The sequence below is a fragment of the Lissotriton helveticus genome, chromosome 6 (assembly GCF_964261635.1).
Source record: "Lissotriton helveticus chromosome 6, aLisHel1.1, whole genome shotgun sequence".
Classification (NCBI taxonomy): Eukaryota; Metazoa; Chordata; class Amphibia; order Caudata; family Salamandridae; genus Lissotriton; species Lissotriton helveticus.
Window position 1 is genome coordinate 1,313,844,438 of NC_136067.1, and position 13,005 is coordinate 1,313,857,442.

The window sequence follows — 13,005 nt, forward strand, 5'->3', positions numbered from 1 at the left end:
CTGCTTTTTCACCAGAGTTAGCACATCTGGATGTAGAGGACGACTCATCATGAGAGAGTCCTTTTCTGCAGCGCACAACCTTTCTTAGTTCCCAAGTACCCCATGAAAAGTTGGTCATGCTCCCGGAATTCTTTAGTGTGGTCAAGGTAGAATGACAATGCTCTTCTTGGATCTAGAGGGTGGAGTCGCTCCTCTTGTAGGGATGCGGAGGAGTGTAAAAAGTGGGCAAGGTGACAAATTCCCTTACATTGAAGGGTGTGACCTCTTTCAGTAGCGAAGAGGCCCTAGTGTGAGGCACCAAATTGTCAGGTAATATTGTCAGGTAAGGAGGATTGGATGACAAAGCCTGCAATTCTCTCACCCGCCTGGCAGATATGATTGCCACTAAAAAAGCAGTCTTTATGGTAAGCAGCCGAGGTGGCAATTGTGCAGAGGTTCTATTGGAGCGCACATTAGGAAGGTGAGAACCAAATTATGGTACCACTGAGGCATGATGAAATGGGAAGGTGGGAACATTGTAAAAGGCCTTTGAAAAATCTATTCAGAAGGGGAGATTTAAATAAAGACGGTTGGTCTGGCAGCTGCTGAAAAGCAAGCAGGGCTGGAAGGAACCCTTTTAGAGCGCCCAGATAGAGCTTTGCTGGGCAAGGGTTAAAATAAAAAGTAATATAACAGATAAGTAAGAAGAAAGAGTGTACAAACTTGTTCCCTCCGCTGGAGTACACCGACTCAGTAGAGGGACACCTGCCTGCCAAAATAATATTACAGACTTTGGGAGGAAGGTTGAATGCTGTCAACTGCTGCCGCTCAATCTCAACGCAAAAAGGTGTAGAGTTGACAGGTACAGGTGAAGAAACCTCCCCTGCTGCTGAGACAGAAGATCCTCCCGAAGGAGCAGCCTGATCAGAGGATCGATGCTCATTTGGAGAAGCTTGATATACCAGACTCTCCATGCACAGTCCGGGGCCACAAGGATTACATGGGCCCGGTCGGTCAGTCAGTCCTGATGTTCTTGAGTACTCTGGGCAGGAGTGGTATGGTTGGAAAGGCATACAGGAGAGGCCTAAGCTCCACTCGAGACGAAAAACCTCTCAGAGAGAGCCGCCATGGATACTCCAGCATGCAAAATAGCTGACATTGTGCCTTCTCTGCAGAGGCAAAAAGATGTAACCAATATTAAAATAGACCTTGTGCCACCTCGGAATGGAAACTACTTTCATGATCCGCTAGGCATGAGTTCATCCGCTGTGGCGTTCAGTGAACCTGCCAGATGTTGAACCACCAGGGATATGCCCTGGTGTTCCAGGCAAGTCCAGCAGAGTCTCTTGACAAAGGGTCCACAACCCCACCACCCCCTGTTTGTTGCAGTACCACATGGTAGTGGTGTTGTTTGTGAACACTTGTACTAGCCACCCCTTGATGAAAGGAGGAAAGGCTTTCAATACTAAATGAATCACTTGGAGTGCCAACAGGTTGATGTTGGGTCCAGATTCTGCCGGAGACCAAAGTCCTCTGATATCCACCTCTCCCAGCTATCTCCCCATCCCAAGAGTGACATATGTGTCACTAGTGTGAGATCTGGTTGGGAAAGGGAGAGGAGTCTGCCTGTGATCCAATCGCGGTTTGTCAGCCATCACTAAAAAACCTGTGGAGTTCCCTCTGAGATCTGGACAATATCAGAGAGGTTCCCAGGATGCTGCGTCCACTGACACTTTAGGTCCCACTACAGAGCCCGCATATGCTATCTGGCATGTGTCACTAGCAGGATGCAGAGGGCCATGAGACCCACCAGCCTCAGAGTCATTCTCCCTGAAATCTGGGACAGAGTCTGAACATCGGAATCAAAGCCTGATATCCTGGACTTTCTGCACGGGAGGATAGGCCCAAAACTGCACTGTGTCCAGAACAACTCAGATGAAAGGGAGTGTCTGAGAGTGATTCAGGTGTGGCTTAGGTACGTTGATAGTGAAACCCTACAAATGAAGAAGATCCACCATAGTCTGGAGGTGGGAGACAACAGCCTGGGGTGAGCAAGCCTTCAACAGCCAGTCATCAAGATAGGGAAAGACTGACACCCTTGATCACAGCAGATGAGTTGCGACCACCACAATCACCTTGGTGAACACCAGGGAGGCACTGGTAAGGCCAAAGAGGAGCGCAGTAAACTGAAAATGCTTGTGGCCTACTTTAAACAGCAGGCAGCACCGATGACCAGAAAGGACATCCAACGCTACCATCCAGTCTACCGAGTCCAGGGCAGACACGACCTGAGCCAATGTGAGGATTACGATCTTTTACTTTATGAGGAAGTACTTGAGGGCTTGTAGATCTAGGATAGGCTGAAGGCCCTTGCCCTTTTTCGGGAGCAGAAAGTAGCGGGAATAACAACCACAGCCTGCTTATGGTGCCAGTAACCTCTCCATGCATCCCTTGGCCAAGACAGTCATGACTTCCTCTTGAAGCAAAATAAGACTATCCTCCATTAGCCTGTCGTAAGATGGAGGCATAGAGGGAGGGGAAGACTTGAAGGGGAGCGAGTTGTCCCTTTGGACTCTCTGGAGGACCCTTCTGTCTGATGTATATTGAGCCAGTGGCAGAGGTGATGGCAGATCGTGCCACTAACTGGCCACCCATGATCTTGAAAGGCAAGACAAGGAGGGTTTGGAGGCTGAGACTGCTGGGGGTGACTGACCTGTCCTCGTCCATGCTCAGGTTGCCGAACCTGCGCAGGCTTGTGGCTGGGATAGGAAAGGGTTGAAAGGCAGACTGGGGACGAGTGGCCACTGTGAAGCCTGAGGACTTGGACATAGTCCATGAGTCCTTACAGCGCTCCAGCACGTCTGCCTGGTCTCCGTAGAGACAACGGTGCCATCAAAGGGCATGTCTATGAGAGAGGGCTAGACATCCCCCAAAAAGCCAGAAATCGTCAACCAGGCATGGCGTTGAATAGCCACCGTTGATTAAATCACTGTGCTCCTCGTGTCAAGACCAGAACGGATGGCGAACTTTGAGGCATTTCTACTGTCTGATAGCGCTTGTGAGAGGATCGCCCAGGCCTCCTCCCGGACCTGTAGCAGCACATGTGCAACTGTTTCCCATAGGGAGAGTGAATTACGGCTCAATGAGCATTCGGTGTGCACCGACTGCAATGCAACTATCCAGCCTCTTGGATTTCCAATCCGGGGGAGCAGAATGGCACTGCCATAGGAGGTAAAGGCTTGGACCACCAAGCTCTCTGGGGTAGGGTGGGTGGCCAGGAAGCTTGGGTCACCTGGAGCAGGGCGGTGGCAGCGGACAATTATTCTATTCATGGGAGCCCCTGGGCTGGGTTTGGATGAGGTACCCAATAGGACATGTATAAGGGCCTCATTAAAGGGAAGCAATAGTTCAGAAGAGAAGACATCTGGCAGCAAGACCTCAGGCAAATTATAAGTCTTGACCACCACCAAAGGGAGCTGAAGGTCCAGGACCTCAGCTGTTGTTCACACCAACATAGCAAATTAAGCTCCCTCCTCCATAGCCACAGTAGGTGGAAAAAGCACGCCAGACTCTAGAGCGGTGTCCAGTCCACTGGCTGCACCCAACTCCTCACACCAGTTCATTTCATGATAAGGCTGGTCTTCTAAAAGGGTCCATTGAATCTTCCCAACCTTCTTCCACTCCTAGCCCTTAGAAATAAAGCTCAGGAAACGACCTTGGACCTAGAGATTCTATTGGTGCCAGTATCTGCATCGTTTGACGCAGTACCTGCTCCAGGTCATCTGGAAACAGAATGGGCCAGGTGCCGCCAGGTAGCACCAGCAGTGCCGGGAGCATCTGCTTTTTAACCGGCACTGGGGAAGAATGCAATGGCATGACCAGCACCAGACTGGATCCATGAGGGGGGCATCGGGACCAGAGTCGCTGGCGTTGACCCTGATGGAGCCCCCTCTTAGCCTCCAGGGCCCAAAGGTGCGCTGGTAGGGTCAGATCACCCAAATATTAGGTACATGGCACCATAAAATTCTTTAAGTTGGGCGGGGTTCGGCCTAGCTCCCGGAAAGGCGGGAAAGCATGGAGCCGACCCAGGCGCAGCTTCTGGAGAACGAGACCTAGACCGCCGACGGACGGACCGGGAGAAGTCAAAGCACCCTTCGACTTCGTGTGTTTCTTATGCCTCTTACCTGACGGCTTCAAGTGGGAGAATGAGGATTTTGGACTCCCGGGAGCGGTGCCCAGACCTCCTTCTCGATCAAGCGTGAAAGAGACCTCCTAGGAGTTGTGCGACACGGTTCAGAGTGCTGGGTCGCAAGTAGCTTTAGGGACCACTCCCTCAAAGCTTTCAGAGCCATGGTCTGTCTGTCCGAGCATGACTTCGAGTAGTGGTTGGGCTTCAGGCACCAGAGGCAAACCAGATGTGGATCCGTCCCTGTCATGGCGCGGTTGACAGGTAGCACAAGGTTTAAATCCAGAAGTCTTCAGAGACATGATGGACACAAGTCTACACACTAAAAAAGGGACTGACAAAAAGTAAAAAACAGTGACAGAGTGTAGCTCTATTCACGGATCAGCACTTGACTGGCATGGAAAGAAAAGAACTAACATCAGCACGCCAAGCTGGTGCCTATATAGGAGACACAGACGTCCCTACGGCGCAGACGACGTCACGCGGAGCTGACCGACGCCAACTACTGGTGTTCAGGGGTATTTCTCGTAGTAAAACCTTCCAGATCCAGTCGGACGCATGGGAAATTCAAAGGTACAGAATCTGTGGCTAGATGTCGCTATTAGATCATTCAAAATTTGTACACAATTAAAGCAGGCAAAAAAATATGCTAGCAATGCAAACCTCTAACCCCCATTTTTTCAGCGGGGCTAACGAAAATCAAAATCATTGCCCACTATGGTACCCTGTGAGATTCTATGCAACAAAAACAGTCTACAGGCTATGCCACATAGTAATTACCAATCCACCCATAAAGTCCTTTTGGCTTTAATACATATTTTTTTACAGTAAATAAGTCAGGTTTGCCACCTTTCCGTAACTTTTCAAAAAAATAAAAATAAAGCAGTCCTATGGTATCTGACATAACCTTTCGAAATAAACCAATTAGGCCAATATTACTGACTGGTCAGGGTACTGTATACATGCATACAGCATTTCTATTGTGCAAACCTATCCAAAGGAACTAGATTTATGTACAGACTCAAAGACAAGCATACATTTAACCAATGATATGAGAGGGTTAAGGACCGTTTCTACATTATGATGTAGTGTTCTTTAAAGAGAGGAGTCTTCAACTCTTTCCTAAAAAGGAGCTGGGTTGAGATAATCCTGATGGATATAGGGAAGTTGTTTAACATGCTAGGTGCATACAAGCAAAAGTCCTGCTGCCTTATTTTTTTCTTCTTTACACTTCCTAGTCGGCAGTCTGATGGTGTCCTGACTGTGGGTGTGCTGAAGACCAGCAATAACGGTGAGCTTGTCTGCAAGATAAGAGAGGGTGCTAGTAGTGACAACTTTGACAATAATGCAACTAGTTTTGAAATTGTGCGAGGTGGCAAGGGGAGCAAATTGAGTTCTATCAGGATAAGTGTGCTGTGATCATATTTCTTCAGGTCCTGGATGAGTTGTGCAAGGGATAAGGCAGGGGTGTGTACTAGCCCCCCTTCTTTTTATACTGTTTATTAATGAAATAGATAATATTTTAAAAACTGTAAATGCAGATGCACCCAAGATTAAAGGCGTTTCTGTCCCAGTGTTATTGTATGCTGATGACGCTGTCCTGCTCTGTAGAACTCCTATTGGACTACAGCGTCTGATGGACAGTTTTTCTACCTTCATCAGGGATAGGAAACTGTCCATCAACAAGGGGAAAACGCATACCATGGTCTATGGTGTACAGAAATAAAGCCTCTAAGGCCTTTTTTATCGAGGGTAATAAGGTGCAAGATGTAGGTAAATTCTGTTACCTTGGCATCACTTTCTCAAAGGACAGGAAGTGGACTAATGAATTTACGAATATTAGTAATAAAATGGCTAAAAATGCACATGGTGTTTTTAGATTCGCGGCAAAAATCGGGGATAGACGCACTAAGGACATGCTCCATATCTATCAAGCTAGATGTGTCACCATTGCTATGTATGGAGCGGGAGTATGGGGACATACTTATGACCATAAGCTACAGGTGGAGGAAAATACCTTCCTAAAAAAGCTTTTATGCCCACCGACCTCTGCTCCTACTGAGTTGATACACCGGGAACTGGATATTAACTAACTAGCTGATGTCTTATGCTTGAGGCCACTTATGATTTGGCGGTCAATTTGGCTTCTGGATGAGAAGTTGTTCAATAGATCAGTTATTGAGGACTGTTTATCTTTGGATAAATATCGTAATATCCCTTGGTTAAGATATGTAGCTGATTGTTTCTTAGAAATATTTAATTTAAATGTACTGACTGACCCGGGTGCCTCTTCTATGATCCCAAAAGCCGAGCTGAAAGCAACTTTTGCGGCGTATCAGGCTGGAAAACGGGGGTCAACAAATGCATCCCTGTCCACAGTCATGTTCTATAGTAAATATAAAATTAATGAAGGTTTTCCACAATATTTAAGTTTGGTGACAAGACCTTCCCATAAGTTTGTGCTAACGAGAATTAGGTTTGGAGTAGCACACCATTTAGTGGCCCAGCCGAGTATTAAAAAACATCCAACTGGGCCGTGCCAGTGTGACGGCATCACCAAACAAAGCACCTTGCACTTTTTATTGATCTGCAAATTGTATATGAATTTTAGGATTGCCTACCTGAAGCCCCCGTTTGTTAAACATGGTGTATGTACAGTGTATCATGCTATGAGTCTGTTATTTAATCTGGAATCTGCTGATATCTGTTTTTTTACTGCTACTTTTTTAAACCAGTCTATTAGGGCACGTAAAAGTATGTTATTTTAAGTATCAAGTGTTTAACTCTTAATTGTAATGATGTTTTATCTGTTTTTATTATATGTGTTGTGCTTTTATGGTCATCTTGTATGTACCGAATAAAGCTTCATGATTTGAATTGAATTGAGTTGTGCAGTCGCATGTAGGAAGCCTCTTAGGGGTACCATTGTGGAGTCTCGGAGGTCATAGAGCAGACTGCATTCAGCATAGCCTTCTCATTAGAGATAAAGTGCAAAACAAACACTTTTCAGTGGGAACACAGCTCATGTCCCATCAAAAGATGGCAAAGAGGAAAACCAACATGTGGGCGGAGACAAAGTCTCTCAGCAATGCTTCTTAAAGCATTTTCTGGTGATAACTTAAGGTCTGGTTATAGATTCGCCATCAAAGCAAACAGAAAAGAGCATTGGAAAAGACAATAGGTCTGAGTTTAATGTGCAACGCAGTTACCATAAGTAAATTAAAGCAAGCAGGAGTGAAAAGAGTGCGGTAATATTGTAGCAGTTTATGCAGTTCAGTGTAAGCACTCGGAGGTAAAAGCATCCACCTAAACAGACAACAGCATTAAGTGAGAGATGAATACTCCACCGGCCTGAGCCAAGAAGACACAGACAAAGCCTCAAGCTAATGGCTGAAAGAAGCAGGTCAAAGAAAACAAATGGTTGATATTGGCAGACCTAAAGCCCATATGTGTAGTCTAAGCAACAGGTCTGTTTGGCAACTATGCTGTCAAAACCCAGATCTAGAACTGAAGAGGGACAAAACCCAGTATTTAATTTTGAACCTACTAATAGCATAAAGCTGAACATAGCGGGCAGGAGAAAGCTGTATGAAAAATTTGAATTTCTGTTGTCCTCCCACACCCATCAGATGCATCCAAGCACTATTGCTCAAACCAGCCACTGCAGATTAGAATATCTTCGCCGTGCAAGATTGTGGTGCATGGAGAGTGGCTCTTTAGAATGGAAATGAAAATTTACTATGGATGATAAAGTTATAGTCAAGGGAGTGATATGAATCAATTCTCAATTTTTACACTTCCTGGATTGGTTTTCCGCACTAAAATAGACATGCAGAGTTCTTAAATTAGAATTCATTTCAGCTCTCTTACACTGTAACTTAACAAGCACTTAACAAAATGAAGCGCTGACTCCTGCAGCTTTTCTGAAAGCAAATGGAGTGAATGAGGCCTTACTTGGCGCACAATTTACTTCGATAATTGAAAGAGGCAATGCTGGCTCTCTTAATAAAGTGCGGTGTGATGTGGTTTTGCTCCGATATTTGGGAAATTCACGGAAATCTAAAGCAGCATATACTGCAGGGGGGGGTCACACATACATTTGGAGATCTGGATGGGAGCTATCTTGCCTTAGAGTACAATGAACCTCGTGATAACAGTAATAGTTTTTTACTTTGAGTTCAAAACGTTAACCGCATCATTTAGATCTCCACCCAGCTTTACACTAGCATACATTAGGAGGAAAGGGGTGCAAACTGTGCTCATTGGATCAGTAGGAACACTTTACATAAGGAAGTACCTTTTGGTGACTTCCATTAAAACCCGAAACAAATGGCAATATCGCTCACAAAACTAGCCCAATTATTTACACAAGGATACAAATACCCCCATAGCCCAGCACACGTTATTTGTGATGGAGACATCTGTGCTCATTATTAGCACCCAGCTGTAACATGTGCGACGTGTGACAAAGCTGCTTTGTAGGGATTACTGGCTCATGCCAGCTTTCAGGGGGACCCACCATGTGGAGCAACCTGTAATTTTCATGTGGCAAATACTTCACAGTTTGCTGCCTCACATTATAGGCTGAAATCAAATGTTTGAAGTTGCAAGTTGAGAGAGAAAGGAACTACAGGAGTTCTAAACACCCTTACATTCTGAAATAGATTGAAATAAAGTAAGAAAACAATATAGTACTATTGTTGGAACAACGTTTCATCCAATTCGTTCTCCTTTTCGACAAATGCCACTATTGAGTCAGAATTCTGATCATCTTCCTCATCCTGATACATACGATGAGGTGAGCCTAACTACCAGAAAGACTATAAACTCACTGCCTAGCCTTAATGACTGTGTGTGACTACAGGGTCATTTCCCGCATCCCTCCCATGTGGCCTACTGGCTTGATATTATAAGGTAGGGGAACCCCTCTTACGGGGGTTCTGATGTTGCATGACCGTGCTGTTCGCACACATGTACCTGTCTTCACGTTGATATGTATATCCTCAGTCCCCGTTTGGATACATGATCACCACAAATAATTTGCGTCTTAAAGTTGCTGCTGCTCACTGACAGAAGTGGTGATTTTTAATAAGCACCACTACAGCGCATGTGAGGTGTGAGGCCACAAGCAGAGGCAAATTTCCTGGTGTTATTACTTTCTCTTACAGGACCCAAGAGAAGAACCCCACTGGAACAAGGACGACTGTGTCTGTTTGCATGTCATATATATGTTGCATGTTGTGTCCCGACTGAATGTAGTGAGGTTGTTTTGACATTACTTACATTATTATAGGGCAAAAAACCTAGACCTGACAAAAGCAGTGGACCCTATGGCCTCTTAAGTTTAGGGCTGAAACATGTCGACTATACACAGGGTGTAGTATCATTATCTCCATAGACACCCCCCTTTAATCACATTTTGAATCATACCAGGAACACCGTTAATATAGGAATACCTGGGTGTCCAGAGGTATTTTATATCTTAAGAACCCAGCACGAAATTATTACAAGTGCTCCCTTGAATATGGACGAGCCCATCCTGCTTTTGAAGGACCGGGATGAGAACCAATGATGAAGCGTGGCACCAATAGGGTGTGTGAGGGTCTTCCAAACAACACTAAAGTCTTGTTTGATGATAAGAGACATGCTTCATTTGGTGTGTGAATTATCCAAGTTTGGCTACCAGGCTACTGATTAATTGTATGGGATACCTTTTGTTGGAGGGAGTCTTAGACGGGAGGACGTATCGTTTTGTCTTTTCTGCTCATCCCTTCCGTAGCACTAGATTGATTTTGATAACTGTGGGCTACTGCCGCTGTGCATTCGTGACAAAACTCTACCTACAATGTGTCTGAGTCACTACTTAACCTTGCGCTGCTGTATTCTAATCAGGAAAGAGGGATAATTTTCACCAAATAGAGGATTCAAGAGAAATAGTAGAAATCTTGAGATTTTCATTTCAGCAGAAACATAGTGAAAATAAATCAATTTAAATGAGAAATCATTGTTTTTTGCCTTAATGCTATTGTTTTTAACTTTAGTCGTTGTATCAGCCTTTTTCACTACAAAATGAAGACATCAGACTTTGCAAGTACTGTTCCGGCAACCACACTGTCACTTACCTCAATTACTCTTGAGTCAAAATCTGCATACGTTTCTGTGAAGGTAAAAAAAAAAGTTATAGTTTAATGACATATGTATTTCTAAAGCTCATATTTCCTAAACATGTATTGTTTAAGAGTAAATAAATGAGGTGTCTTAGATGTGATGTACATAGGAAATATTATGATGTCTGTTTATGTAGGCAGGATTGTGCAACAAGGGATCGGCGTTTTTGCGGGTCGAGTCTATCTAGGTATGATACCGCAAGGATGTGACCTTGAAATATCGTTATGGCAGTGACCCCCGAAGAAGGGCTGGAGGCCCGAAATGCATTGGGTTATGTGACTTCAATAAAGACTGCCTGGAATGAATTTTGCGTTACCAGTCTTATTCTTGGTTGAAGCCCTAAGCGGCACCATTTGAATAATAGAAACTTGACAAACAACGTATACACGACGTGCGTGTTCCCATTTGGAGGAGAAATTTGGAATAAGGGAAAAAAAACTATGGATTACTATGGATTAATGCAGGATCAAAAGGTTAGAATATAGGTACAGCCCAATGTGGCAGTTTTAGCTGTGCTTTTCTGGGGACTGGAGACAGTCCCACTTCTTCATAGGAAATATTAGCCATTTTAGGGTGAGTGAATGCTAACTAAATATAATGTATCTGTTGCATCCATAAGCAGAACCTACTCTGAAAGTACCAACTAACTTTCAAACATAATTCTGCTTTTCTCTTTTTATGGTCTACATATATACTCATTTGATGTGTACACTCTGAAGATTAGCTGGACCCCAGAAGCCAAATGCGGTGCGGTAGTCCAAGGTGAAGTCTGACATATTGGCATGGCTTCCTTTTTTAAAGTGGGAATTTTTTAAGCTAATGAACCTGTCTTTCATTTAACTGTAGAAAGGAGGAGTTACATAAAATATCTACTGCTCCATCCTCGTGCTAATATTTTGCTGCTTGCTTCATCATGCGGCAGGTGGGTTCTTGCTGCACAAAAGCGTCAGACAACATTCTAAAACTAAGGCACTAAGCAATGGTAAGGTGGGGGGGGGGGGGAGTGCAACAGGGGCCACAGGAAACTGTTGAGGTTCGTTCCCACTTAAGTTCTCTGTGTAATAAACCTGTGTGTTGGGCTTCATTGTGGTACTGAGGAAAGATGCTTCTCATGAACAAACAATGACGTAAGGCTATCTTGTAGTCAAGTTAAATGACAAACAAGCATGTTCTTTTGACCCTGTCAACAAAAAAATCTCTCTCTACCTCTTTTTCAGCTGCCAGCTAATACGATGTTTACGTTTCAATACATTTGTAATGAGTGTTTTCATGATCTAAAAAACCCCAAACATAGCTTATATCAAAATGATTGATTACATCCCTCGCTCCGTTCCATTGTGCCTACTATATGTTTGGTCAAGCATACCGATACCCAAATTGGCCGGTGCCTCTCCGCGAATCTTCTAGAGCAGTATCCTTCCTGCAGCATCTGTGAAGTTCGAAGTGTCCTCAGCAGGTCACCCGTCGACAGGCTTGTGCCATACAATCTAGGAGAGGTTGTCCTATCAAAGAGAAGGACCACTCCAATTCTAGAATGGCATGTGTGATTTTCCCTGCTCCTAGCTCATGCTTGCCATCCTGAATGTGAAATACCAGTAGGGTCTTCACTTAGCTGAGGATGGGCATGCTTGGCAGGTAGCAAGAAAAGGCAGAGTAGCCCTTATCTTTTATTCCTCTATGCCAAATGTACATCAGCATCCAGCCTAGTATAACAATGCTGGGTCCCCTGGAATCATTAACACTAAGATCTTTTAAATGGCTCCTAACACCCTATCCAAAAGCTGCTTAAAAGCAAACCACCAGAGGATATGTGATGATGTTTCCTCTTGCCAGCATTGTTTCCTGTGCCAATCGCAGCAGTTTCTACCTATTGCGTAGAGTCACTCTGGCATCGAGTATCAATGCAGTTAGATGTTGCACACTGATTTGAAGCCGTGGGCCTGGCAAATATCCTTGTGGGCGTTACAGGAAAGTCTGTCCTACTGGTTCTCTGATAAGGACAAACCAACTTTTTTAGGTTTCACCTGCACAACCACAGTGCTTGAAAAATCTATTGTTTTTAAAATAAACTTAAAAAGGACTTATACGACGCCATCTCTCTTTCCTAGGTTCTCATTGGCTCCTATGTGGGCCACTTAGTTTCCCTCAATTTCTATTGGCTGTAGCATATTTACTGCCTTTACCAATGCTTGTTCCTTGTCTGCTTCTCTTATCAGTTTCCCGTTGCCGAAATACAGTTAACCTCGGCACGTTGGTGGAATTATTTTTTTCATTAATAAAGTTTTGCCTCTTTCAGCTTTCTCACCCGGAGAGATTAAGTGATTTGCCCAGAATAACAGGATGTTTCACTGCCAAGTCTCGAACTGTGATCTTCAGACTGCGAGTCAGCAGTTCTGGCCTCTATGCCACATCATCTTCACTCCAGTGATGCTTGTTTTATCAAGGAAGCATCAGTATTTGGGATTCGTAAAATTTCAAAAAAGTTCCCTAGCTTTTTTGATCCACTTTTTAGAAAAATCTCAAAAACGAGTTACCAATCGAATTCCTCGTCTGTTGCACAGGTACTTGGCAATTAAAGACACATTTCTCCCTATTGTTGGGCTTGTGAGTGTGATGCAATTCACATCCTTTGACAATAAGGAAGCGCGGTGGATGGTAATCATGAAACACTT

At 44.5% G+C, this 13,005-nt stretch overlaps 1 protein-coding gene across 1 annotated transcript in view; it reads right to left on the reverse strand.

The window, feature by feature from the left end:
• MRPS5 (mitochondrial ribosomal protein S5) overlaps nt 1-13,005 on the reverse strand; it is a 572,686-nt gene that overhangs the window by 307,009 nt on the left and 252,672 nt on the right. Inside the window, exon 5 of the mRNA XM_078649050.1 lies at nt 10,288-10,322. Coding sequence (XP_078505176.1) covers nt 10,288-10,322 — 35 coding nt within the window. The remainder of the gene's footprint in view (nt 1-10,287; nt 10,323-13,005) is intronic.